The sequence below is a fragment of the Pagrus pagrus genome, assembly GCF_965226575.1.
Source record: "Pagrus pagrus genome assembly, chromosome: 19".
NCBI lineage: Eukaryota > Metazoa > Chordata > Actinopteri > Spariformes > Sparidae > Pagrus > Pagrus pagrus.
In genome coordinates this window covers 8,489,589-8,514,102 of record NC_140203.1, presented here as the reverse complement: position 1 = coordinate 8,514,102, position 24,514 = coordinate 8,489,589, and the positions used below count along the sequence as shown (strand labels likewise).

The 24,514-nt window shown below is 43.3% G+C and overlaps 1 protein-coding gene across 1 annotated transcript; it reads left to right on the top strand.

Moving 5' to 3' along the window:
• Nucleotides 1-145: 145 nt before the first annotated feature.
• On the top strand, nt 146-9,542 carry LOC311274843 (uncharacterized protein; the record flags this gene model as incomplete). Its single annotated transcript, XM_084382840.1, has 10 exons — nt 146-276; nt 418-508; nt 619-1,429; nt 2,196-2,364; nt 2,561-2,778; nt 2,949-3,020; nt 3,110-3,276; nt 4,484-4,735; nt 4,857-5,162; nt 9,435-9,542. The coding sequence occupies 10 exons, from the start codon at nt 146-148 to the stop codon at nt 9,540-9,542; spliced, it is 2,325 nt and encodes a 774-aa protein (XP_084238966.1).
• Between the last annotated feature and the right edge of the window lie 14,972 nt (nt 9,543-24,514).

Below are 24,514 nucleotides of genomic sequence, written 5' to 3'. Positions count from 1 at the left end.
TTTACTAATTGATTTCAGAAAGTGAATATTTATTACAAGGCTTCCAAATTCTAATGTAGGTAATTCTAGGTAATGAGTAACGATAACGGACTAATAAACTAATAGACTAATAACGTCTGTCTGCTTGTCTTCACCAGAGAAAAAGATGCCACGGAGTCCAGTCCCGTGTCCAGTCTGTGCGGTGCCCTATGTTGCTGTTCGCCAGCATCTGGTCAAGTACCACCAGATTGGAAACTCCATAGAATTGAAGCTGCTCCTCGGCTACGCTTCGGCGACGTAAGTACCGTTCGGTGGCTCTGATGAATCGCGTCTCACACCTCCGCTTTTGTTTCCTTAATGGTGTCGCGTTTATTATTGTTAATTTTGAATTGTCATTTTTTTCTTTTCTTTTTTTTTCTTTTCTTCTCTTATTTCCAGCCATAACGGCAGGCTAACATGTCCCATATGCAAACGCAAAAAGCTATCCCGGCTGGACAAGCATGTGGAGAATATGCACGGCGGGCTGAAGGTTAGTTCCTCTGTCCGCCTTGATTTAAAATACACAATATCAACATGTGCTATTGGCGTACACGTGTCGTGCTGAGATTTAACCTTCAATGTGCTTTCTTGCCATTACAGAAAGAGACTCAGAAAAATATTCTGAGGATCGCCAAACGGAGTGCCAAATTGAAAGCCCTGAGGAGGCTGAGGAAGTCCAATCCCCTGCCAGCGATGATGACCACCCTGGACCAGGAGAAGCTGACGTCGAGCAGTGATGGAGATGGAGATGGAGATGAGGATGGAGATGGAGATGAGGATGGAGATGAGGATGGAGTTGGAGATGCCACCGCCAGCCCCAGCAGCAGCAGCGCCAGCGCCAGTGCCAGCGCCAGCACCAGCACCAGCCACAGCGCCAGCACCAGCACTCTCTCTTCCTGTGGTCATGCCTTACCTCTACGGAAAAACTGTAACGGCTGCGTCGGTCTCAGGGTAAGAATTCACCGGCTGAGGAGCGACACGAATACTTGGATGACATCATCGACTCCTTCTCGGGAGCAGCAGGAGTCCACCCAGCAGCAGCAGCAGCAGCAGGAGGAGGAGGAGGAGTTGTCCACCCCTTCTCTTCATCATCATGATCAGCAGCAGCAGTCCTCCACCCCGCAGCACCCGCAGCAGTCGTCCACCCCGCAGCAGCAGCAGTCGTCCACCCCGCAGCAGTCGTCCACCCCGCAGCAGCAGCAGTCGTCCACCCCGCAGCACCCGCAGCAGTCGTCCACCCCGCAGCACCTGCAGTCGCCGTCCACCCCTCACCAGCAGCAGTCGTCGTCCTCTTCGTCCACCACGCCAAAGAAGATGCTGGAGTACAACCCTCAGACTCCAGGGAGTTCTGCGCGTAAAAAATTCGAGAGGAGAAAAATTGTGAGCGACCCGACCAAGCTACCTCGCTATGGTATTTACATTTTTGTATTACTCGCATATAAGATATTCTTGTTGTTTATGTTGTTGTTGTTGTTCTCCTAATAATCGATACAATTTGCTAATAATTCCAAAAAACAAATTTTAATCTCTTTATCTTTCACATATTGTATCCACATCGCACGTGCGTTTGGTGCAGGTTTTCCAAATAATCGATACAATTTGCTAATAATTCCAAAAAACAAATTTTAATCTCTTTATCTTTCACATATTGTATCCACATCGCACGTGCGTTTGGTGCAGGTTTTCCAAATAATCGATACAATTTGCTAATAATTCCAAAAAACAAATTTTAATCTCTTTATCTTTCCCATATTGTATCCACATCGCACGTGCGTTTGGTGCAGGTTTTCCAAATAATCGATACAATTTGCTAATAATTCCAAAAAGCGAATTTTAATCTCTTTATCTTTCACATATTGTATCCACATCGCACGTGCGTTTGGTGCAGGTTTTCCAAATAATCGATACAATTTGCTAATAATTCCAAAAAGCGAATTTTAATCTCTTTATCTTTCACATATTGTATCCACATCGCACGTGCGTTTGGTGCAGGTTTTCCAAATAATCGATACAATTTGCTAATAATTCCAAAAAGCGAATTTTAATCTCTTTATCTTTCACATATTGTATCCACATCGCACGTGCGTTTTGTGCAGGTTTTCCAAATAATCGATACAATTTGCTAATAATTCCAAACAACCCTTATAACAATAAAATTCTCTTTCCCTTTCACACAGAAAAAATTCTCGACTTGTGGTTCAAGAACATCGCCGCTGGAAACAGGAGACAGGAGGAGAACGCGAGGATGCGGGTTGCACACGCCCGACGGTGGATGCTCTTCATGGCAGACCGCAGTATACCGGAGATGACGTTCAGTTTTTTGAGAAACACTGAGAGGCTGCTTGAGTAAATACTTTAATACTCTTTTTAACTTTCTTGTGTCTATCAAACACTACGTGTAACCGAGAGGAAGGGAGAGAGTAGCACGTTGCAAATCTACTAGGTGTGCTAATCTGTGTGTGTGTGTGTGTGTGTGTGTCTCTCTCTCTCTCTCTCTCTCTCTCTCTCTCTCTCACTCACTCTCTCTCACTCACTCACTCAGATGGCGGGACACGCTCAAAAAATATGCTGTCACAACGCAGCTAATTATTCTTGGCAACGTGAGGGCATTTCTACAATTCCTCTTGGAGGCACAACTCCAGGAGGTCAAGGCTCCTCAAAAATTACTGAGAGGAGTTATTTTCATCTTGAAGTCTGCTGCAAGAATGTGCAAAAAGGACATTGTGACGCATCGGCAATCTGTCAGGATGAAAAAAACTAGTAGGTTTAACCGCATCTGTTTTTATTTTTTATTTATTCTTATTCTTACTATTTTATTATTATTATTATTATTATTGTTATTATTTATTCATTTATTTATTTATTTATTTTTATCTCGCCAGTCACGACATCATCATTTACTTGAAATCCGGTTTGTGTCTGACTTTCAGGTTTGCTTGTGAAGGCCGCCCACATCAGCTCCTACCTCCGGCAGGTGCGAAGAGAGATACCGGCTGCACTGCGTAAGTATTTCGGTTACCGGCGTTTGAAAACTCAGATAAGACGAAGATGGTTGTGGCACGCTAGTTGAAAATGTCCTTCTGCTTTACAGTGCGCCTGGAAAAACGGCCAAACAGAAAAAAGTTGGATCATTTCTACGGACTCATCGCCGGATTCATTGTCTGTACGACGGGCCACAGGAGGGGGGTCCTGGCAAACCTAAAGGTGGAGGAGGTGACGGCGGCAGACTGTGACAGGAATGGCAGACGTATAATTGGGGTAAGAGCGTGCTGTGTTGGCAGACTTGGAGATGTATTTCGTGCAGTGTTTTCCAAATAGTCGCTACAATTTGCTAATAATTACAAACAACGCATTTTAGTCTCTTTATCTTTCACATATTGCATCCGCAAAGCACGTGCGTTTGGAGGTGCGTTTCGTGCAGTGTTTTCCAAATAGTCGATACAATTTGCTAATAATTACAAACAACGCATTTTAGTCTCTTTATCTTTCACATATTGCATCCGCAAAGCACGTGCGTTTGGAGGTGCGTTTCGTGCAGTGTTTTCCAAATAGTGGATACAATTTGTTAATAATTACAAACAACGCATTTTAGTCTCTTTATCTTTCACATATTGCATCCGCAAAGCACGTGCGTTTGGAGGTGCGTTTCGTGCAGTGTTTTCCAAATAGTCGATACAATTTGCTAATAATTACAAACAACGCATTTTAGTCTCTTTATCTTTCACATATTGCATCCGCAAAGCACGTGCGTTTGGAGGTGCGTTTCGTGCAGTGTTTTCCAAATAGTGGATACAATTTGCTAATAATTACAAACAACGCATTTTAGTCTCTTTATCTTTCACATATTGCATCCGCAAAGCACGTGCGTTTGGAGGTGCGTTTCCTGCAGTGTTTTCCAAATAGTGGATACAATTTGCTAATAATTACAAACAACGCATTTTAGTCTCTTTATCTTTCACATATTGCATCCGCAAAGCACGTGCGTTTGGAGGTGCGTTTCCTGCAGTGTTTTCCAAATAGTCGCTACAATTTGCTAATAATTACAAACAACGCATTTTAGTCTCTTTATCTTTCACATATTGCATCCGCAAAGCACGTGCGTTTGGAGGTGCGTTTCCTGCAGTGTTTTCCAAATAGTCGATACAATTTGCTAATAATTACAAACAACGCATTTTAGTCTCTTTATCTTTCACATATTGCATCCGCAAAGCACGTGCGTTTGGAGGTGTGTTTCGTGCAGTGTTTTCCAAATAGTGGATACAATTTGCTAATAATTTTAAATAGTCGATCCATACTTGCTAATAGTTCCAAAGAAAGTATTTTAATCTCTTTATCTTTCAGATAATGTATCCATATCACAGTGCGTAATTATTTGCTTTATTGATTTCTTTTCTCGCTCTCTCACTCTCTCTCTCTCTCTCTCTCTCTCTCTGTCTCTCTCTCTCTCTCTCTCTCACTCTCTCAGGTCACACAGCACAAGACGAAGGAAACGTTTGGTCGCGCTCTCATTCCTTTGAATAAGGAGGAGTACCTTTGGCTCAGCAGATTCATCTACCACCGACACAAATTCAAGTGCGGCGACTCTGAGATTTTTTTCTCTAATTCCAATGGTGGCCCCTACAACGTACTCCTGGAGTCCTTCCAGGCCACCTGGAAAGGTTTCGGCCTACCGGGGAGTCCGACCTTCAATCTGATCCGCAGCAGTATCAGCACCTGCGTAAGAATTCTTATTATTTTTTTATTTATTTATTTAATTTTTTTAATATTCAATCGGTTCGAGTTTTGACCAGCTAATAAGTGTTTTTCCTCAACTTGTTTTATGTCTTCTCTTTTTGTAGATCGGGAGGTCTTTGGACACTAGCAAGAAGTCCAGCGTCCGCAGGTTGATGTGCCACTCGAATGCAACAGCTGAGAAGTTTTACGAGGCAGATCTGGACTTCAAGGAGGCTTTCGAGTCGAGGGCTCACACCGCCGACGCTCTGTGTCAGAACACTGAAAGGATTGAAGAAAAAGAGTCGGACTCGGAAGATGGTGATGGTGATGGTGCTGCTGCTGCTGCTGCTGCTGCGGAGGAGGAGGAGGAGGAGGAGGAGGAGGAGGAGGACAACAACGACGACAACGACGAGGACAAGGAGGAGGAGGAAGTGTCAAAAAAAGACAATTCACAGACACAGGAAGACGGAGAAAGGGGACAGAAAGAGACTGATAAAGAAATGAAAAAGCAACCCAGGAACAAGGGGAGATCAAAAAAGCCAATGATGACCAGACTACAGAGGAAGAAAAGGGACAAGAAAAGAGCTGAAGCCCCTGACCAGGCAGAGAAGGGAATGGATGAGGGGTCTGCCAAACTCCCAGACGCAGACAAAGACGCTACACAGGGGATGAGCTCAAAGAAGAGGAAGAGGAAGAGAAAAGAAAAAGTTAGAAAGAGTAAGAAGATAAAGGAGGAAAAGCAAGAAAAAACGTTGGTTTACGAGAACCTTTCCTCGGATGACTCGAATTTGCCATCCACGAGACGATCTGACCACATAACGGACGTGGTCTGCCTCTCATCCACAGGGGATGACTCAGGCGTGGAAGACATGGTGATGGCAGCACAGGCCCCTCAGCCACCAGCGCAGGCCCCCGATCCACCAGCTTCACAGGCCCCCAATCCACCAGCTTCACAGGCCCCCGATCCACCAGCTTCACAGGCCCCGGATCCACCAGCGCCACAGGCCCCCGATCCACCAGCTTCACAGGCCGCCGATCCACCAGCTTCACAGGCCCCCGATCCACCAGCTTCACAGGCCCCCGATCCACCAGCTTCACATGCCCCCGATCCACCAGCTTCACAGGCCCCCGATCCACCAGCTTCACAGGCCCCCGATCCACCAGCTTCACAGGCCCCGGATCCACCAGCTTCACAGGCCCCCGATCCACCAGCTTCACAGGCCCCCGATCCACCAGCCTCACAGGCCCCCGATCCACCAGCGCCACAGGCCCCCGATCCACCAGCTTCACAGGCGCCCGATCCACCAGCTTCACAGGCCCCCGATCCACCAGCTTCACAGGCCCCCGATCCACCAGCGCCACAGGCCCCCGATCCACCAGCGCCTCAGGCCCCCGAACCACCACCTCCACAGGCCCCCGATCCACCACCTCCACAGGCCCCCGATCCACCACCTCCACAGGCCCCCGATCCACCAGCGCAGGCCCCCGATCCACAAGCGCAGGCCCCCGATCCACCACCTCCACAGGCCCCCGATCCACCACCTCCACAGGCCCCCGATCCACCAGCGCAGGCCCCCGATCCACAAGCGCAGGCCCCCGATCCACCAGCTTCACAGGCCCCCGATCCACCAGCTTCACAGGCCCCGGATCCACCAGCTTCACAGGCCCCCGATCCACCAGCTTCACAGGCCCCCGATCCACCAGCGCCACAGGCCCCCGATCCACCAGCTTCACAGGCGCCCGATCCACCAGCTTCACAGGCCCCCGATCCACCAGCTTCACAGGCCCCCGATCCACCAGCGCCACAGGCCCCCGATCCACCAGCGCCTCAGGCCCCCGAACCACCACCTCCACAGGCCCCCGATCCACCACCTCCACAGGCCCCCGATCCACCACCTCCACAGGCCCCCGATCCACCAGCGCAGGCCCCCGATCCACAAGCGCAGGCCCCCGATCCACCACCTCCACAGGCCCCCGATCCACCAGCGCAGGCCCCCGATCCACAAGCGCAGGCCCCCGATCCACCACCTCCACAGGCCCCCGATCCACCACCTCCACAGGCCCCCGATCCACCAGCGCAGGCCCCCGATCCACAAGCGCAGGCCCCCGATCCACCACCTCCACAGGCCCCCGATCCACCACCTCCACAGGCCCCCGATCCACCAGCTTCACAGGCCCCCGATCCACCAGCTTCACAGGCCCCCGATCCACCAGCGCCACAGGCCCCCGATCCACCAGCTTCACAGGCCCCCGATCCACCAGCGCCACAGGCCCCTGATCAAGCTGCAGGCAAGGCCCCTCATCCACCAGCAGACTTGGGATGAAAAGCTGGCCGAAATCTGCCAAATAAACAGTCATGGACTTGGACTTGAGTGTCCATTTTGCTGATGTCACTGTGTTTGTTTGTTGTTTGCTTTTGTTGTTTGATGTTTTTGTTTTTTTACAGCATTTTGCAGTGAATAAAAGTTCACAGTTAACTTGATCATTGCTTCCTCTTTCTTTGTTATTAGAGGGTCTGTCATCAACGACAAAGAGGAGATAAAAATCACTAATCCTTCCAGCATTTCGATTGAAATGCCTAAATTGCTATTGATACAGATAACTGAACCTTCCAATCTAAAAATATTAATCACTAATGGTTCCGGGTTTTGAATTCTGATGAATTAACTGATTTTAAATCAGCCATTGCTGGCTCTAAGTTTGACAGTCTAACTTTTTCAAATACAAATGTAGATGGTTACTGCTTCAAAATAAAAATAAAAAAGGTTTACTATTGAAGAACTGGTTGAATATTGGCATCCATAGTAAAGTGTTTCAAACATTCAAGTTTAAGAATCGGAATTGCTTTATTGTCCCACATGGGGGAAATATGTTTGCCACAGCATCCAAAGGACAGAATATTACAATGACAGACAGAACAAAACAACAGCAGCAGCAGACGGCGGCAGCGGCGGCTCTTCTTCTTCTCTTTCGGTATTTACAAACATCCGTAAGTAGAATAGAACAAAACAAAGGAACAAGGACGCAGAAAACAAACAAAGACACTTGCTTGTAAACAGGCCAATCCCAGTTGAGAATATGACTTCCTGGGATGAGCTAACAAGCTTCATCACACATTTTTTCAAATCCAAAATGAAAAATTCAAATAAGTGATTCTTGATCCTAAATTGAATCCAAAAACGGCATCTCATAATTCGAGCCTGTAGCCCAATTGGCCGCTGAGTACGAGCCAATGAGACGCACTGTTGGGAGAGCATAAGAGGCAGCGCTTGCATTCGCATGCATTTGTTGGACGCGTAAATGAGGTAAGGTAAATTCCAGAAATGTGATATAAAGTTGTTTTTTACCATCAATCTTTATCACTAAGGCTTCTTCCAAATTTAAAATGACATTCGCAAAATAATTCCGGAAGGTGAATCTTTATCACTAAGGCTTCTTCCAAATCTACTATAAAATTAGCTAAATTATTTCAGAAAGTGATTATATATTACTAAATCTCCCAAATTTAGCATAATTTCGCTAAATGATCCCGAAAGTGAATATGAATTACCAAGGCTTCCAAATTCTGCATAATAATCCATAATTGATTCCATAAAGTGAATATTTATTACTTACTTCTTCCAAATATAACAAGACTCGCTAAATAACACCAGAAGGTGAATCTTTATCGCTAAGGCTTCCAAGTTTGACTTAAAAGTACTTTGTGTTCCAAATAGCTCATCTGAAGCCCTAAATCTTCAATTCTTCTTCTTCTTCTTCTTCTTCTTCTTCTTCTTCGAGAGAGAGAGAGATAGCGAGTGCCATTATCTTGTCGTCGGTCTTTAGAGGAAGGGTCGTCGTTCTTGAAATCGGCCAAGCGCCCATCTCTCACGTTTGCTTTTCTTCACCAGGGGAGACGATGCCCACCAGTCTTGCTCCCCCCTCCAATCTGCATGTCTTCGTTCCCGTTGTGCAATGCCATCCTGCTGAGGGTATGCCATTTTCTCAGAATGCAATCTTCCTCTTTCAGTCTAAAACAGAAGGAAATATGACAATAAATAATGTTCTGCATTACAACATTTGGAATGATGGAATGATTGTCCATTTAAAAAAAGAGAAGGCAAGGTTTTCTCACCATCTGTTGTGTCACAAAAACAGCTGGATGAAGGTTGGTGTTTGTAACTCGCTGCGGTATCTACGAAGCAATCTGGAAATATAGCGGAGAAACACATTTGCGATGGGTAAAGGAAGGATAAAAAGGCATTATGCGTTGGTCTTTCTGCACAGATTTCAATATCACATATTTACGATCTGAATATTTCTGCCGTCATTTAGGTACTGCAATTGAAAATGGCGATGGATCGCACTGTATCGTAATATGGTGAGCGCAGTGTCTCAAATTCTTTGTTATCTGTCTTGTGGATGTGGATATTACTCAAAGCTTAATGTGCGTATTTACTCTCGAATGGCCATCCCTGTTTAGGCAACCACCTGATGATGTCGGAAAATACCGTGTAAGTGTTAAAAGCATCTACCACCGTGGCCAAAGACTGTAAATATGAAATCGGATGACCGTTTGTTTGTTTCTTTCTTTCTTTCTTTCTTTCTTTCTTTCTTTCTTTCTTTCTTTCTTTCTTTCTTTCCTTCTCTGTCTCTCTGTCTGTCTGACTGAATGTCTGTCTGTCTGACTGACTGTGTGTTGTTTTTTTCCCCCCCTTTCTTAGTGCGCGGATCCCTTCGACTGTGGCATCGCTCTGCTGGCTCTTGTTCTCGTCCTCCTGTTGACCTACATCTTCTACCTGTTAGTGCGCTGTAAGTTTGGACACGGTTGAGAGACAAAAAAAAACCCCCACACCCTTTGGTTGAGCCCAGAAGACTTGCAAGTTGATTTAAAGAGAAGGCTTTAAGACTCTAAAAATATGATCTTGCATAATTAAGGCATTCCAAAGACAGATATGTCAATCACTCGTCTTAAAAATCTGAACTGAAGGATCATTTCGAACCAATTCCAAATAGTGGATAAAAATGACTAAAGGTTCCAACTTGCTATTTCTTTCTGCTAATTCTTCCATGTTCAACTTCCACCTTACTGAAAGTGCATACGAATCCCTAATTCTTCAAAAAAGATAACCCACACCCTTTGGTTGAGCACAGAAGACTTGCAAGTTGATTTAAAGAGAAGGCTTTAAGACTCTAAAAATATGATCTTGCATAATTAAGGCATTCCAAAGACAGATATGTCAATCACTCGTCTTAAAAATCTGAACTGAAGGATCATTTCTAACAAATTCCAAATAGTGGATAAAAATGACTAAAGGTTCCAACTTGCTATTTCTTTCTGCTAATTCTTCCATGTTCAACTTCCACCTTACTGAAAGTGCATACGAATCCCTAATTCTTCAAAAAAGAAAACCCACACCCTTTGGTTGAGCCCAGAAGATTTGCAAGTTGATTTAAAGAGAAGGCTTTAAGACTCTAAAAATATGATCTTGCATAATTAAGGCATTCCAAAGACAGATATGTCAATCACTCGTCTTAAAAATCTGAACTGAAGGATCATTTCTAACCAATTCCAAATAGTGGATAAAAATGACTAAAGGTTCCAACTTGCTATTTCTTTCTGCTAATTCTTCCATGTTCAACTTCCACCTTTCTGAAAGTGCATACGAATCCCTAATTCTTCAATTCACATCACGATAACATAACTCCCCCCTCTTTGTAGATGTCTTCCAGTGACTCCGTCGGCGGTCCACCGGGTCGAAAAATCAAGGAAGAGCCAGGCTCCCCGGTAAGTGCAAGTTGTTGTTAAATAGCGTAATAACACGCTGTTGCATTACAATGCACGAAGGCGCGCGCTCGCAAGAGTCGGATTCACATTGGGATTCTCTTTGCTGTACCCCCCCTCAGGTGAGGCCGGCTTGCGGTCGAAGACGGGGCGTGTTGGTGAAGCAGGAGCCAGAATGTTCAGTAAGTAGAAAGCAAGTCGTTCTATGCATTTGCAATAAGTATCCAACAGCTTTGGTTAACCTAAAACTGTAACCGTCTCCATCTCTGTTCTACTCGATAAGAGGTTCAGGCTATTGACCTCTTTTACACTTGTCCTTAGGCAGCCTTTCCTACCCTGGCAGGACGTTTGAAGTGTGAGGTGGGCAAAAAACAAACAAACAAACAACACACAATCTTACTTCATCAATATTCAGGACAAGACATGTCATTGAAAACATTTAAATGCATCGCAATGTCATTGCGACAGTGTATCAAATACCCATCAACTGTGTCATTGTCTCATCTGTCGTCCTCGGCTCAGCCCGACAGCTCGTCCGACGATTCTTCTTCTTCTTCTTCTTCTTCTTCTTCTTCTTCTTCTTCTTCCGGCGATTCCTACGATTCCTCTACCAGCGACACAGATGATTCTTCCTCCAGCAGCTCCGATGACTTGCCAGTGTTCTCGCCACGACCAGTGAGTCTCACCATTTCATGCACCCACTGCATGCAAGACACATTTGTGTCATTGCAGTCGTTGTTTTTTTTATTTTTTTATTTTCTTTCTGCTTCCTTCCTCACCATCGCGCAATCAGGGAAAACGAAGGAGGCTTCACTACACTCAGGAATTTGACCAGCTGCTGAGACGGCTTTTTCGAAAGGAGCTCAAAGAAGGGGACATCAGGCGGCAGAGAGTAGGAATTTGCGTCCTTCTGTGTCTTCTCCAAATCCGCATCATTTTGGACTGTTTGTTTTCACCCTCTCCTTAGATCAAAGAAGTCCTCTCGGATTCCGCCGACCTGTTGGCGGAGGCGAGAAAGCTCCATCTGACCTTTGAAAATGTCCGGACGAGGCTCCGCAAACTCGCCTTTACACCAGAGGACTTCTACCGGAGAGACTCCTGGACCTGAGGTAGGCTACTGAATGACAGCGAGGCACTTCAGACATCGCGTGTGTGCGTGCGTGCCTGCTTGCGATGATATATTGATTATTGAGCAGTCGCCCTCTTTTTTTCACCTTCCCGATGTGAAAACACACACACACACACACACACACACACACGTCGACATTATAAAAAAAGTACTGTTGTTATTCCAAATTTGATATACAAATCACTAATGATGACAAGATATAAATAATAATAACGTAGAATCCGCTTAGCGCTTTGGATATTACTTTTGGATTAACAAAATATGGAATCTATTTAGGACGCCTTATGAGCTAACAAGCTTCATCATTCAACAATTTTTTCAATCACAAAATATGAGTATTTCGAATAAGTGATCCTCGATCCTAAATTGAATCCAAGAACAGCATCTGATATTTCCAGCCCTGCCAGATTGGCGGCAGAGTAGGAGCCAATGAAACGCTCCGCTCGGAGTATTACCAAAAAAAAGCCCTTCCTTCCGAGCAGCGCATGCATTCGCACGCATCTGTCGGACGCGTAACTGAGGTGAGATCAATTCCAAATATATATGATATAAAGTTGCTAAGCCCTCCAAATGTACCATAAGATGCGCTAAATCATTCCGGAAAGTTAATCTTTCTTCCTATATATTTCTGCAGGTAGTGCATATAAATCCCTAATTCTTCCAAGTTTAACTTCCAACTTTCTGTATATGTCCGGGAGTGCATATAAATCCTTCCAAATTTAACATAAGAGTCGCTAAACGATTCCAGAAAGCGAATATTTATCACTAAGGCTTCCAAAGTTAACATAAGATTTTCTAAGCGATTTCAGAAAGCGAATATTTATCACTAATGTTTCCAAGTTTGCGCTAAAATGACTTTATCTTCCAAAACCGTGTTTTAAAATGTCACAAAAACAGCTGGATGAAATTGCACATTTGTAACTCATTGTATCTGTATCTGTGAAGCATTCCGCAAATATAGTGGAGGAACAGATTTATGAATGGTAAAAAAAAAAAAGGAAAAAAGACAGAATTCTGTATTTGCTGTTATACACCGATTTGAGTATAACTTTTCTCATACAAGTGTTTCTGTCATCATTCAGGTTCTTCGGAAGACCAGTCGCACCGGATCGCTTGCACCACATCCCCACATGGTAGGCATGGTGTCTGGAGTTCTTTGGTGTCTGTCTTGTGGACGTGCATTGCATTTTACTCAATACATAATGTGTGTAGTCATTCTAGAATTGCCCTCTCTTTAGGCAGATGTCAGCCCCCCTCCCCGAGAAGTGAACTCACCTGTTGTCGTCCGAAAATTGTGTGTAAGTGTTAAATGTAGTATCTGTGACTTTGGCCAAAGGGCGTGAATACGAAGCACACTGACTGTTTCTTTTCTCTCTCTCAGTGCAAGGATCCTTTAAACGTCATCTTCGGTCTGCTGTTAATCTTTCTGATTCTCATACTCCTCTACATTTTCTTCATCACGTGGCGTAAGTATGGAAATTTTATTTTTGGATTTGCTACTAACTAACTAAGTGTCAGCGTAACCGTTTGCGTCATTATTCTCAGCCAATTTCTGGGGTTAATCACCAGAAATTGAATCACTTTGTGAATAGAAGAATTTAAAGATGATGATGAACAATTGCTGGCGTCTCGCTTTGCAGATGTGTTTCGGGGATCCAAAAGCCAGCCCTGATGGGTCGACATGAGGAGCGGGGCTCTGGCACCCGTTCTTGGGTTATGGTGCCTTCAGTTCAGACTCCGCCCTCCCTCGCCTCAGAGATGAACTCGTCCTCGGCGTCACCTGTTTGTTGTCCACGACCGGCGGACGGCGCGACCCTCAGCCACTGAATGCCTTTTCTGTTGTCATGTTGAGCGTTTTGAATAAAAAAATTTCGTGAAAGGGTCGCGTTTTCTTTTTTCAATGTTCCCGATATTAGCACACACACACACACACACACACACACACATGTCAAGTACATTTAAAAGTACTAATTTTTATTCCAAATTTGTCATACAAATCAGTAATGATAACAACATATAAATTAAATTGACCACACCGTCCAAATTTGTCATTCCAAAACTACAGTATAAATTGCTAAATATAACCCAAGTTGTAATATAAATTACTAAACAGATTCCAAAGTTAAACGTTTATTAGATAGCAATACTGTCATAAGACAAAAAAGACAACTATACAATAATTTGCAAATAGGCAGTGTGTCAGTCAGTAATATCAGTCATGTAAGTGTGGGTGTGTGAATAATGAAGCGTAGGGTGTTGTGGAGTGAAAACAGAACCAGAGACAAACAAACAAAAGGCCTGCGGCTGCTGGCCGGTGGAAGCGTCAAAGCCAGAGAGGGCGAACAGCACTCTGTGGCAGCAAGGCACAGGTGCTCCAAATTCGGCTGGCTGCCACACCCACACTCTCCCAGGTACCCCGTAGATCTGCAGGGAAAATACAGACACAACTCCCAGAGTTGAGTTAGATTGGCATTCCAAAAATGTTACCACATTTGGCACTAACGTCATTCCAGGAAATCCGAGAAGGTGTGGTCACTGATTGTCCAATCAGAAATGAGCTCTCGAAGGCATATAAAAGCAACCTTGGCCAGCTGAAGTGCCACCACTATCGAATGCACAGGCCTGAAGTACAGTGCAAGGTGAGCGTCTTAAAGCCTACTATGTTCATTCCAGATTTTGTATAGAAATCACTAATGATGCCAAGATATGAATTAAATGACTACTAAATAGATTCCAAAGTTAAAATGTTATTCCCTAAAACTTCCAGAAATACAATATAAGTGACTAAAGACATCACAATCACAAACTTGGAATTTGTTTGGTAATTATATTCTATTTTTGGAATCACAAACTTGGAATTTGTTTGGTAATTATATTTTATTTTTGGAATCACAAACTTGGAATTTGTTTATTAATAATATATACAATTTGGAATCACAAACTTGGAATATAGTTAGTAATTATATTCTATTTTTGGAATCACAAACTTGGAATTTGTTTATTAATAATATATACAATTTGGAATCACAAACTTGGAACTTGTTTAGTAATTATATTCCATTTTTGGAATCACAAACTTGGAATTTGTTTATTAATAATATATACAATTTGGAATCACAAACTTGGAATTCAGTTAGTAGTTATATTCCATTTTTGGAATCACAAACTTGGAATTTGTTTATTAATAATATATACAATTTGGAATCACAAACTTGGAATTCAGTTAGTAGTTATATTCTATTTTTGGAATCACAAACTTGGAATATAGTTAGTAATTATATTCTATTTTTGGAATCACAAACTTGGAATTTGTTTGGTAATTATATTCTATTTTTGGAATCACAAACTTGGAATTTGTTTATTAATAATATATACAATTTGGAATCACAAACTTGGAATATAGTTAGTAATTATATTCTATTTTTGGAATCACAAACTTGGAATTTGTTTAGTAATTATATTCTATTTTTGGAATCACAAACTTGGAATTTGTTTATTAATAATATATACAATTTGGAATCACAAACTTGGAATATAGTTAGTAATTATATTCTATTTTTGGAATCACAAACTTGGAATTTGTTTGGTAATTATATTCTATTTTTGGAATCACAAACTTGGAATTTGTTTATTAATAATATATACAATTTGGAATCACAAACTTGGAATATAGTTAGTAATTATATTCTATTTTTGGAATCACAAACTTGGAATTTGTTTATTAATAATATATACAATTTGGAATCACAAACTTGGAATTTGTTTAGTAATTATATTCCATTTTTGGAATCACAAACTTGGAATTTGTTTATTAATAATATATACAATTTGGAATCACAAACTTGGAATTCAGTTAGTAGTTATATTCTATTTTTGGAATCACAAACTTGGAATATGTTTATTAATAATATATACAATTTGGAATCACAAACTTGGAATTTGTTTAGTAATTATATTCTATTTTTGGAATCACAAACTTGGAATTTGTTTATTAATAATATATACAATTTGGAATCACAAACTTGGAATTTGTTTAGTAATTATATTCTATTTTTGGAATCACAAACTTGGAATTTGTTTATTAATAATATATGCAATTTGGAATCACAAACTTGGAATATAGTTAGTAATTATATTCTATTTTTGGAATCACAAACTTGGAATTTAGTTAGTAATTACATTCCAAGTTTGTGATTCCAAATAGTGAATATAATTACTAAACAGGTTCCAAGTTTGTGATTCCAAATAATGAATATGATTACTAAACAGATTACAAGTTTGTGATTCCAAATGGTGAATATAATTACTAAACAGGTTCCAAGTTTGTGATTCCAAATAATGAATATGATTACTAAACAGATTACAAGTTTGTGATTCCAAATGGTGAATATAATTACTAAACAGGTTCCAAGTTTGTGATTCCAAATAGTGAATATGATTACTAAACAGATTACAAGTTTGTGATTCCAAATGGTGAATATAATTACTAAACAGATTACAAGTTTGTGATTCCAAATAGTGAATATAATTACTAAACAGTAGAGGTGGAACAGACAAAAGATACCAGTTTTGGGAATTTTTTATTCACAAACCGTGACGAATAAAACGAGGGTACCAAATGCGATGGAAGTAGGTAAATGCGTACTGCAGAACCCCCGAAGGGCTAAGAATTTGCATACTCCACGTCGAAATTAAACAATTCTGAAAAAAGAGAATTTGGATTCAAGATTTTCCAGAAATGCCATACGTTCAACTAAAAATGTAGTGTTAAGGATTAGGGTTATGGGGCTAGGGTTAGGGTTATGGGGCTAGGGTTAGGGTTACGGTCGTCTTTTGACCGATTGACTCGAAATTGCACACGCATGTCCTCCTCACTGGTGGAATGAGGCTCGCCGGTTTTGGTTGGATTCCGGTGGAATTTGTATTTTTGGTGAATATTTTAAAGAAAAAAATGGCCTTTTTCATGAAAACGTCGGCCGATTTTTTCAATAGCTTCCAGGTCTTTGGACCGATTGACTCGAAATTTCTCCCAGACGTGGTCCTATACTGGCTGAACGAGACACAGCAGTCCCCATTGGATTCGGGTGAAATTTGTATTTTTGGCGAATATTTTAGTGAGAGGGACAATGTTTCATGAGGCTGGCTTAAGGCTGAGGCTAGGGTTAGGGTTAGGGTTAGGGTTATGGGGCTAGGGTTAGGGTTATGGGGCTAGGGTTAGGGTTACGGTCGTCTTTTGACCGATTGACTCGAAATTGCACACGCATGTCCTCCTCACTGGTGGAATGAGGCTCGCCGGTTTTGGTTGGATTCCGGTGGAATTTGTATTTTTGGTGAATATTTTAAAGAAAAAAATGGCCTTTTTCATGAAAACGTCGGCCGATTTTTTCAATAGCTTCCAGGTCTTTGGACCGATTGACTCGAAATTGCTCCCAGACGTGGTCCTATACTGGCTGAACGAGACACAGCAGTCCGCATTGGATTCGGGTGAAATTTGTATTTTTGGCGAATATTTTAAAGAAAAAATGGCCTTTTTCATGAAAACGTCGGCCGATTTTTTCAATAGCTTCCAGGTCTTTGGACCGATTGACTCAAAATTTCTCCCAGACGTGGTCCTATACTGGCTGAACGAGACACAGCAGTCCCCATTGGATTCGGGTGAAATTTGTATTTTTGGCGAATATTTTAGTGAGAGGGACAATGTTTCATGAGGCTGGCTTAAGGCTGAGGCTAGGGTTAGGGTTAGGGTTAGGGTTATGGGGCTAGGGTTAGGGTTATGGGGCTAGGGTTAGGGTTACGGTCGTCTTTTGACCGATTGACTCGAAATTGCACACGCATGTCCTCCTCACTGGTGGAATGAGGCTCGCCGGTTTTGGTTGGATTCCGGTGGAATTTGTATTTTTGGTGAATATTTTAAAGAAAAAAATGGCCTTTTTCATGAAAACGTCGGCCGATTTTTTCAATAGCTTCCAGGTCTTTGGACCGATTGACTCGAAATTTCTCCCAGACGTGGTCCTATACTGGCTGAACGAGACACAGCAGTCCGCATTGGATTCGGGTGAAATTTGTATTTTTGGCGAATATTTTAGTGAGAGGGACAATGTTTCATGAGGCTGGCTTAAGGCTGAGGCTAGGGTTAGGGTTAGGGTTAGGGTTATGGGGCTAGGGTTAGGGTTACGGTCGTCTTTTGACCGATTGACTCGAAATTGCACACGCATGTCCTCCTCACTGGTGGAATGAGGCTCGCCGGTTTTGGTTGGATTCCGGTGGAATTTGTATTTTTGGTGAATATTTTAACGAAAAAATGGCCTTTTTCATGAAAACGTCGGCCGATTTTTTCAATAGCTTCCAGGTCTTTGGACCGATTGACTCGAAATTTCTCCCAGACGTGGTCCTATACTGGCTGAACGAGACACAGCAGTCCGCATTGGATTCGGGTGAAATTTGTATTTTTGGCGAATATTTTAACGAAAAAATGGCCTTTTTCATGAAAACGTCGGCCGATTTTTTCAATAGCTTCCAGGTCTTTGGACCGATTGACTCGAAATTTCTCCCAGACGTGGTCCTATACTGGCTGAACGAGACACAGCAGTCCCCATTGGATTCGGGTGAAATTTGTATCTTTGGCGAATATTTTAGTGAGAGGGACAATGTTTCATGAGGCTGGCTTAAGGCTGAGGCTAGGGTTAGGGTTAGGGTTATGGGGCTAGGGTTAGGGTTACGGTCGTCTTTTGACCGATTGACTCGAAATTGCACACGCATGTCCTCCTCACTGGTGGAATGAGGCTCGCCGGTTTTGGTTGGATTCCGGTGGAATTTGTATTTTTGGTGAATATTTTAAAGAAAAAAATGGGCTTTTTCATGAAAACGTCGGCCGATTTTTTCAATAGCTTCCAGGTCTTTGGACCGATTGACTCGAAATTGCTCCCAGACGTGGTCCTATACTGGCTGAACGAGACACAGCAGTCCGCATTGGATTCGGGTGAAATTTGTATTTTTGGCGAATATTTTAAAGAAAAAATGGCCTTTTTCATGAAAACGTCGGCCGATTTTTTCAATAGCTTCCAGGTCTTTGGACCGATTGACTCAAAATTTCTCCCAGACGTGGTCCTATACTGGCTGAACGAGACACAGCAGTCCCCATTGGATTCGGGTGAAATTTGTATTTTTGGCGAATATTTTAGTGAGAGGGACAATGTTTCATGAGGCTGGCTTAAGGCTGAGGCTAGGGTTAGGGTTAGGGTTAGGGTTATGGGGCTAGGGTTAGGGTTATGGGGCTAGGGTTAGGGTTACGGTCGTCTTTTGACCGATTGACTCGAAATTGCACACGCATGTCCTCCTCACTGGTGGAATGAGGCTCGCCGGTTTTGGTTGGATTCCGGTGGAATTTGTATTTTTGGTGAATATTTTAAAGAAAAAAATGGGCTTTTTCATGAAAACGTCGGCCGATTTTTTCAATAGCTTCCAGGTCTTTGGACCGATTGACTCGAAATTGCTCCCAGACGTGGTCCTATACTGGCTGAACGAGACACAGCAGTCCGCATTGGATTCGGGTGAAATTTGTATTTTTGGCGAATATTTTAAAGAAAAAATGGCCTTTTTCATGAAAACGTCGGCCGATTTTTTCAATAGCTTCCAGGTCTTTGGACCGATTGACTCAAAATTTCTCCCAGACGTGGTCCTATACTGGCTGAACGAGACACAGCAGTCCCCATTGGATTCGGGTGAAATTTGTATTTTTGGCGAATATTTTAGTGAGAGGGACAATGTTTCATGAGGCTGGCTTAAGGCTGAGGCTAGGGTTAGGTTTAGGGTTAGGGTTATGGGGCTAGGGTTAGGGTTATGGGGCTAGGGTTAGGGTTACGGTCGTCTTTTGACCGATTGACTCGAAATTGCACACGCATGTCCTCCTCACTGGTGGAATGAGGCTCGCCGGTTTTGGTTGGATTCCGGTGGAATTTGTATTTTTGGTGAATATTTTAAAGAAAAAAATGGCCTTTTTCATGAAAACGTCGGCCGATTTTTTCAATAGCTTCCAGGTCTTTGGACCGATTGACTCGAAATTTCTCCCAGACGTGGTCCTATACTGGCTGAACGAGACACAGCAGTCCGCATTGGATTCGGGTGAAATTTGTATTTTTGGCGAATATTTTAGTGAGAGGGACAATGTTTCATGAGGCTGGCTTAAGGCTGAGGCTAGGGTTAGGGTTAGGGTTAGGGTTATGGGGCTAGGGTTAGGGTTATGGGGCTAGGGTTAGGGTTACGGTCGTCTTTTGACCGATTGACTCGAAATTGCACACGCATGTCCTCCTCACTGGTGGAATGAGGCTCGCCAGTTTTGGTTGGATTCCGGTGGAATTTGTATTTTTGGTGAATATTTTAAAGAAAAAAATGGCCTTTTTCATGAAAACGTCGGCCGATTTTTTCAATAGCTTCCAGGTCTTTGGACCGATTGACTCGAAATTTCTCCCAGACGTGGTCCTATACTGGCTGAACGAGACACAGCAGTCTGCATTGGATTCGGGTGAAATTTGTATTTTTGGCGAATATTTTAAAGAAAAAATGGCCTTTTTCATGAAAACGTCGGCCGATTTTTTCAATAGCTTCCAGGTCTTTGGACCGATTGACTCGAAATTTCTCCCAGACGTGGTCCTATACTGGCTGAACGAGACACAGCAGTCCCCATTGGATTCGGGTGAAATTTGTATTTTTGGCGAATATTTTAGTGAGAGGGACAATGTTTCATGAGGCTGGCTTAAGGCTGAGGCTAGGGTTAGGGTTAGGGTTAGGGTTATGGGGCTAGGGTTAGGGTTATGGGGCTAGGGTTAGGGTTACGGTCGTCTTTTGACCGATTGACTCGAAATTGCACACGCATGTCCTCCTCACTGGTGGAATGAGGCTCGCCGGTTTTGGTTGGATTCCGGTGGAATTTGTATTTTTGGTGAATATTTTAAAGAAAAAAATGGCCTTTTTCATGAAAACGTCGGCCGATTTTTTCAATAGCTTCCAGGTCTTTGGACCGATTGACTCGAAATTTCTCCCAGACGTGGTCCTATACTGGCTGAACGAGACACAGCAGTCCGCATTGGATTCGGGTGAAATTTGTATTTTTGGCGAATATTTTAGTGAGAGGGACAATGTTTCATGAGGCTGGCTTAAGGCTGAGGCTAGGGTTAGGGTTAGGGTTAGGGTTATGGGGCTAGGGTTAGGGTTACGGTCGTCTTTTGACCGATTGACTCGAAATTGCACACGCATGTCCTCCTCACTGGTGGAATGAGGCTCGCCGGTTTTGGTTGGATTCCGGTGGAATTTGTATTTTTGGTGAATATTTTAACGAAAAAATGGCCTTTTTCATGAAAACGTCGGCCGATTTTTTCAATAGCTTCCAGGTCTTTGGACCGATTGACTCGAAATTTCTCCCAGACGTGGTCCTATACTGGCTGAACGAGACACAGCAGTCCGCATTGGATTCGGGTGAAATTTGTATTTTTGGCGAATATTTTAACGAAAAAATGGCCTTTTTCATGAAAACGTCGGCCGATTTTTTCAATAGCTTCCAGGTCTTTGGACCGATTGACTCGAAATTTCTCCCAGACGTGGTCCTATACTGGCTGAACGAGACACAGCAGTCCCCATTGGATTCGGGTGAAATTTGTATCTTTGGCGAATATTTTAGTGAGAGGGACAATGTTTCATGAGGCTGGCTTAAGGCTGAGGCTAGGGTTAGGGTTAGGGTTATGGGGCTAGGGTTAGGGTTACGGTCGTCTTTTGACCGATTGACTCGAAATTGCACACGCATGTCCTCCTCACTGGTGGAATGAGGCTCGCCGGTTTTGGTTGGATTCCGGTGGAATTTGTATTTTTGGTGAATATTTTAAAGAAAAAAATGGGCTTTTTCATGAAAACGTCGGCCGATTTTTTCAATAGCTTCCAGGTCTTTGGACCGATTGACTCGAAATTGCTCCCAGACGTGGTCCTATACTGGCTGAACGAGACACAGCAGTCCGCATTGGATTCGGGTGAAATTTGTATTTTTGGCGAATATTTTAAAGAAAAAATGGCCTTTTTCATGAAAACGTCGGCCGATTTTTTCAATAGCTTCCAGGTCTTTGGACCGATTGACTCAAAATTTCTCCCAGACGTGGTCCTATACTGGCTGAACGAGACACAGCAGTCCCCATTGGATTCGGGTGAAATTTGTATTTTTGGCGAATATTTTAGTGAGAGGGACAATGTTTCATGAGGCTGGCTTAAGGCTGAGGCTAGGGTTAGGGTTAGGGTTAGGGTTATGGGGCTAGGGTTAGGGTTATGGGGCTAGGGTTAGGGTTACGGTCGTCTTTTGACCGATTGACTCGAAATTGCACACGCATGTCCTCCTCACTGGTGGAATGAGGCTCGCCGGTTTTGGTTGGATTCCGGTGGAATTTGTATTTTTGGTGAATATTTTAAAGAAAAAAATGGCCTTTTTCATGAAAACGTCGGCCGATTTTTTCAATAGCTTCCAGGTCTTTGGACCGATTGACTCGAAATTTCTCCCAGACGTGGTCCTATACTGGCTGAACGAGACACAGCAGTCCGCATTGGATTCGGGTGAAATTTGTATTTTTGGCGAATATTTTAGTGAGAGGGACAATGTTTCATGAGGCTGGCTTAAGGCTGAGGCTAGGGTTAGGGTTAGGGTTAGGGTTATGGGGCTAGGGTTAGGGTTATGGGGCTAGGGTTAGGGTTACGGTCGTCTTTTGACCGATTGACTCGAAATTGCACACGCATGTCCTCCTCACTGGTGGAATGAGGCTCGCCAGTTTTGGTTGGATTCCGGTGGAATTTGTATTTTTGGTGAATATTTTAAAGAAAAAAATGGCCTTTTTCATGAAAACGTCGGCCGATTTTTTCAATAGCTTCCAGGTCTTTGGACCGATTGACTCGAAATTTCTCCCAGACGTGGTCCTATACTGGCTGAACGAGACACAGCAGTCTGCATTGGATTCGGGTGAAATTTGTATTTTTGGCGAATATTTTAAAGAAAAAATGGCCTTTTTCATGAAAACGTCGGCCGATTTTTTCAATAGCTTCCAGGTCTTTGGACCGATTGACTCGAAATTTCTCCCAGACGTGGTCCTATACTGGCTGAACGAGACACAGCAGTCCCCATTGGATTCGGGTGAAATTTGTATTTTTGGCGAATATTTTAGTGAGAGGGACAATGTTTCATGAGGCTGGCTTAAGGCTGAGGCTAGGGTTAGGGTTAGGGTTAGGGTTATGGGGCTAGGGTTAGGGTTATGGGGCTAGGGTTAGGGTTACGGTCGTCTTTTGACCGATTGACTCGAAATTGCACACGCATGTCCTCCTCACTGGTGGAATGAGGCTCGCCGGTTTTGGTTGGATTCCGGTGGAATTTGTATTTTTGGTGAATATTTTAAAGAAAAAAATGGCCTTTTTCATGAAAACGTCGGCCGATTTTTTCAATAGCTTCCAGGTCTTTGGACCGATTGACTCGAAATTTCTCCCAGACGTGGTCCTATACTGGCTGAACGAGACACAGCAGTCCGCATTGGATTCGGGTGAAATTTGTATTTTTGGCGAATATTTTAGTGAGAGGGACAATGTTTCATGAGGCTGGCTTAAGGCTGAGGCTAGGGTTAGGGTTAGGGTTAGGGTTATGGGGCTAGGGTTAGGGTTACGGTCGTCTTTTGACCGATTGACTCGAAATTGCACACGCATGTCCTCCTCACTGGTGGAATGAGGCTCGCCGGTTTTGGTTGGATTCCGGTGGAATTTGTATTTTTGGTGAATATTTTAACGAAAAAATGGCCTTTTTCATGAAAACGTCGGCCGATTTTTTCAATAGCTTCCAGGTCTTTGGACCGATTGACTCGAAATTTCTCCCAGACGTGGTCCTATACTGGCTGAACGAGACACAGCAGTCCGCATTGGATTCGGGTGAAATTTGTATTTTTGGCGAATATTTTAACGAAAAAATGGCCTTTTTCATGAAAACGTCGGCCGATTTTTTCAATAGCTTCCAGGTCTTTGGACCGATTGACTCGAAATTTCTCCCAGACGTAGTCCTATACTGGCTGAACGAGACACAGCAGTCCCCATTGGATTCGGGTGAAATTTGTATCTTTGGCGAATATTTTAGTGAGAGGGACAATGTTTCATGAGGCTGGCTTAAGGCTGAGGCTAGGGTTAGGGTTAGGGTTATGGGGCTAGGGTTAGGGTTACGGTCGTCTTTTGACCGATTGACTCGAAATTGCACACGCATGTCCTCCTCACTGGTGGAATGAGGCTCGCCGGTTTTGGTTGGATTCCGGTGGAATTTGTATTTTTGGTGAATATTTTAAAGAAAAAAATGGGCTTTTTCATGAAAACGTCGGCCGATTTTTTCAATAGCTTCCAGGTCTTTGGACCGATTGACTCGAAATTGCTCCCAGACGTGGTCCTATACTGGCTGAACGAGACACAGCAGTCCGCATTGGATTCGGGTGAAATTTGTATTTTTGGCGAATATTTTAAAGAAAAAATGGCCTTTTTCATGAAAACGTCGGCCGATTTTTTCAATAGCTTCCAGGTCTTTGGACCGATTGACTCAAAATTTCTCCCAGACGTGGTCCTATACTGGCTGAACGAGACACAGCAGTCCCCATTGGATTCGGGTGAAATTTGTATTTTTGGCGAATATTTTAGTGAGAGGGACAATGTTTCATGAGGCTGGCTTAAGGCTGAGGCTAGGGTTAGGGTTAGGGTTAGGGTTATGGGGCTAGGGTTAGGGTTATGGGGCTAGGGTTAGGGTTACGGTCGTCTTTTGACCGATTGACTCGAAATTGCACACGCATGTCCTCCTCACTGGTGGAATGAGGCTCGCCGGTTTTGGTTGGATTCCGGTGGAATTT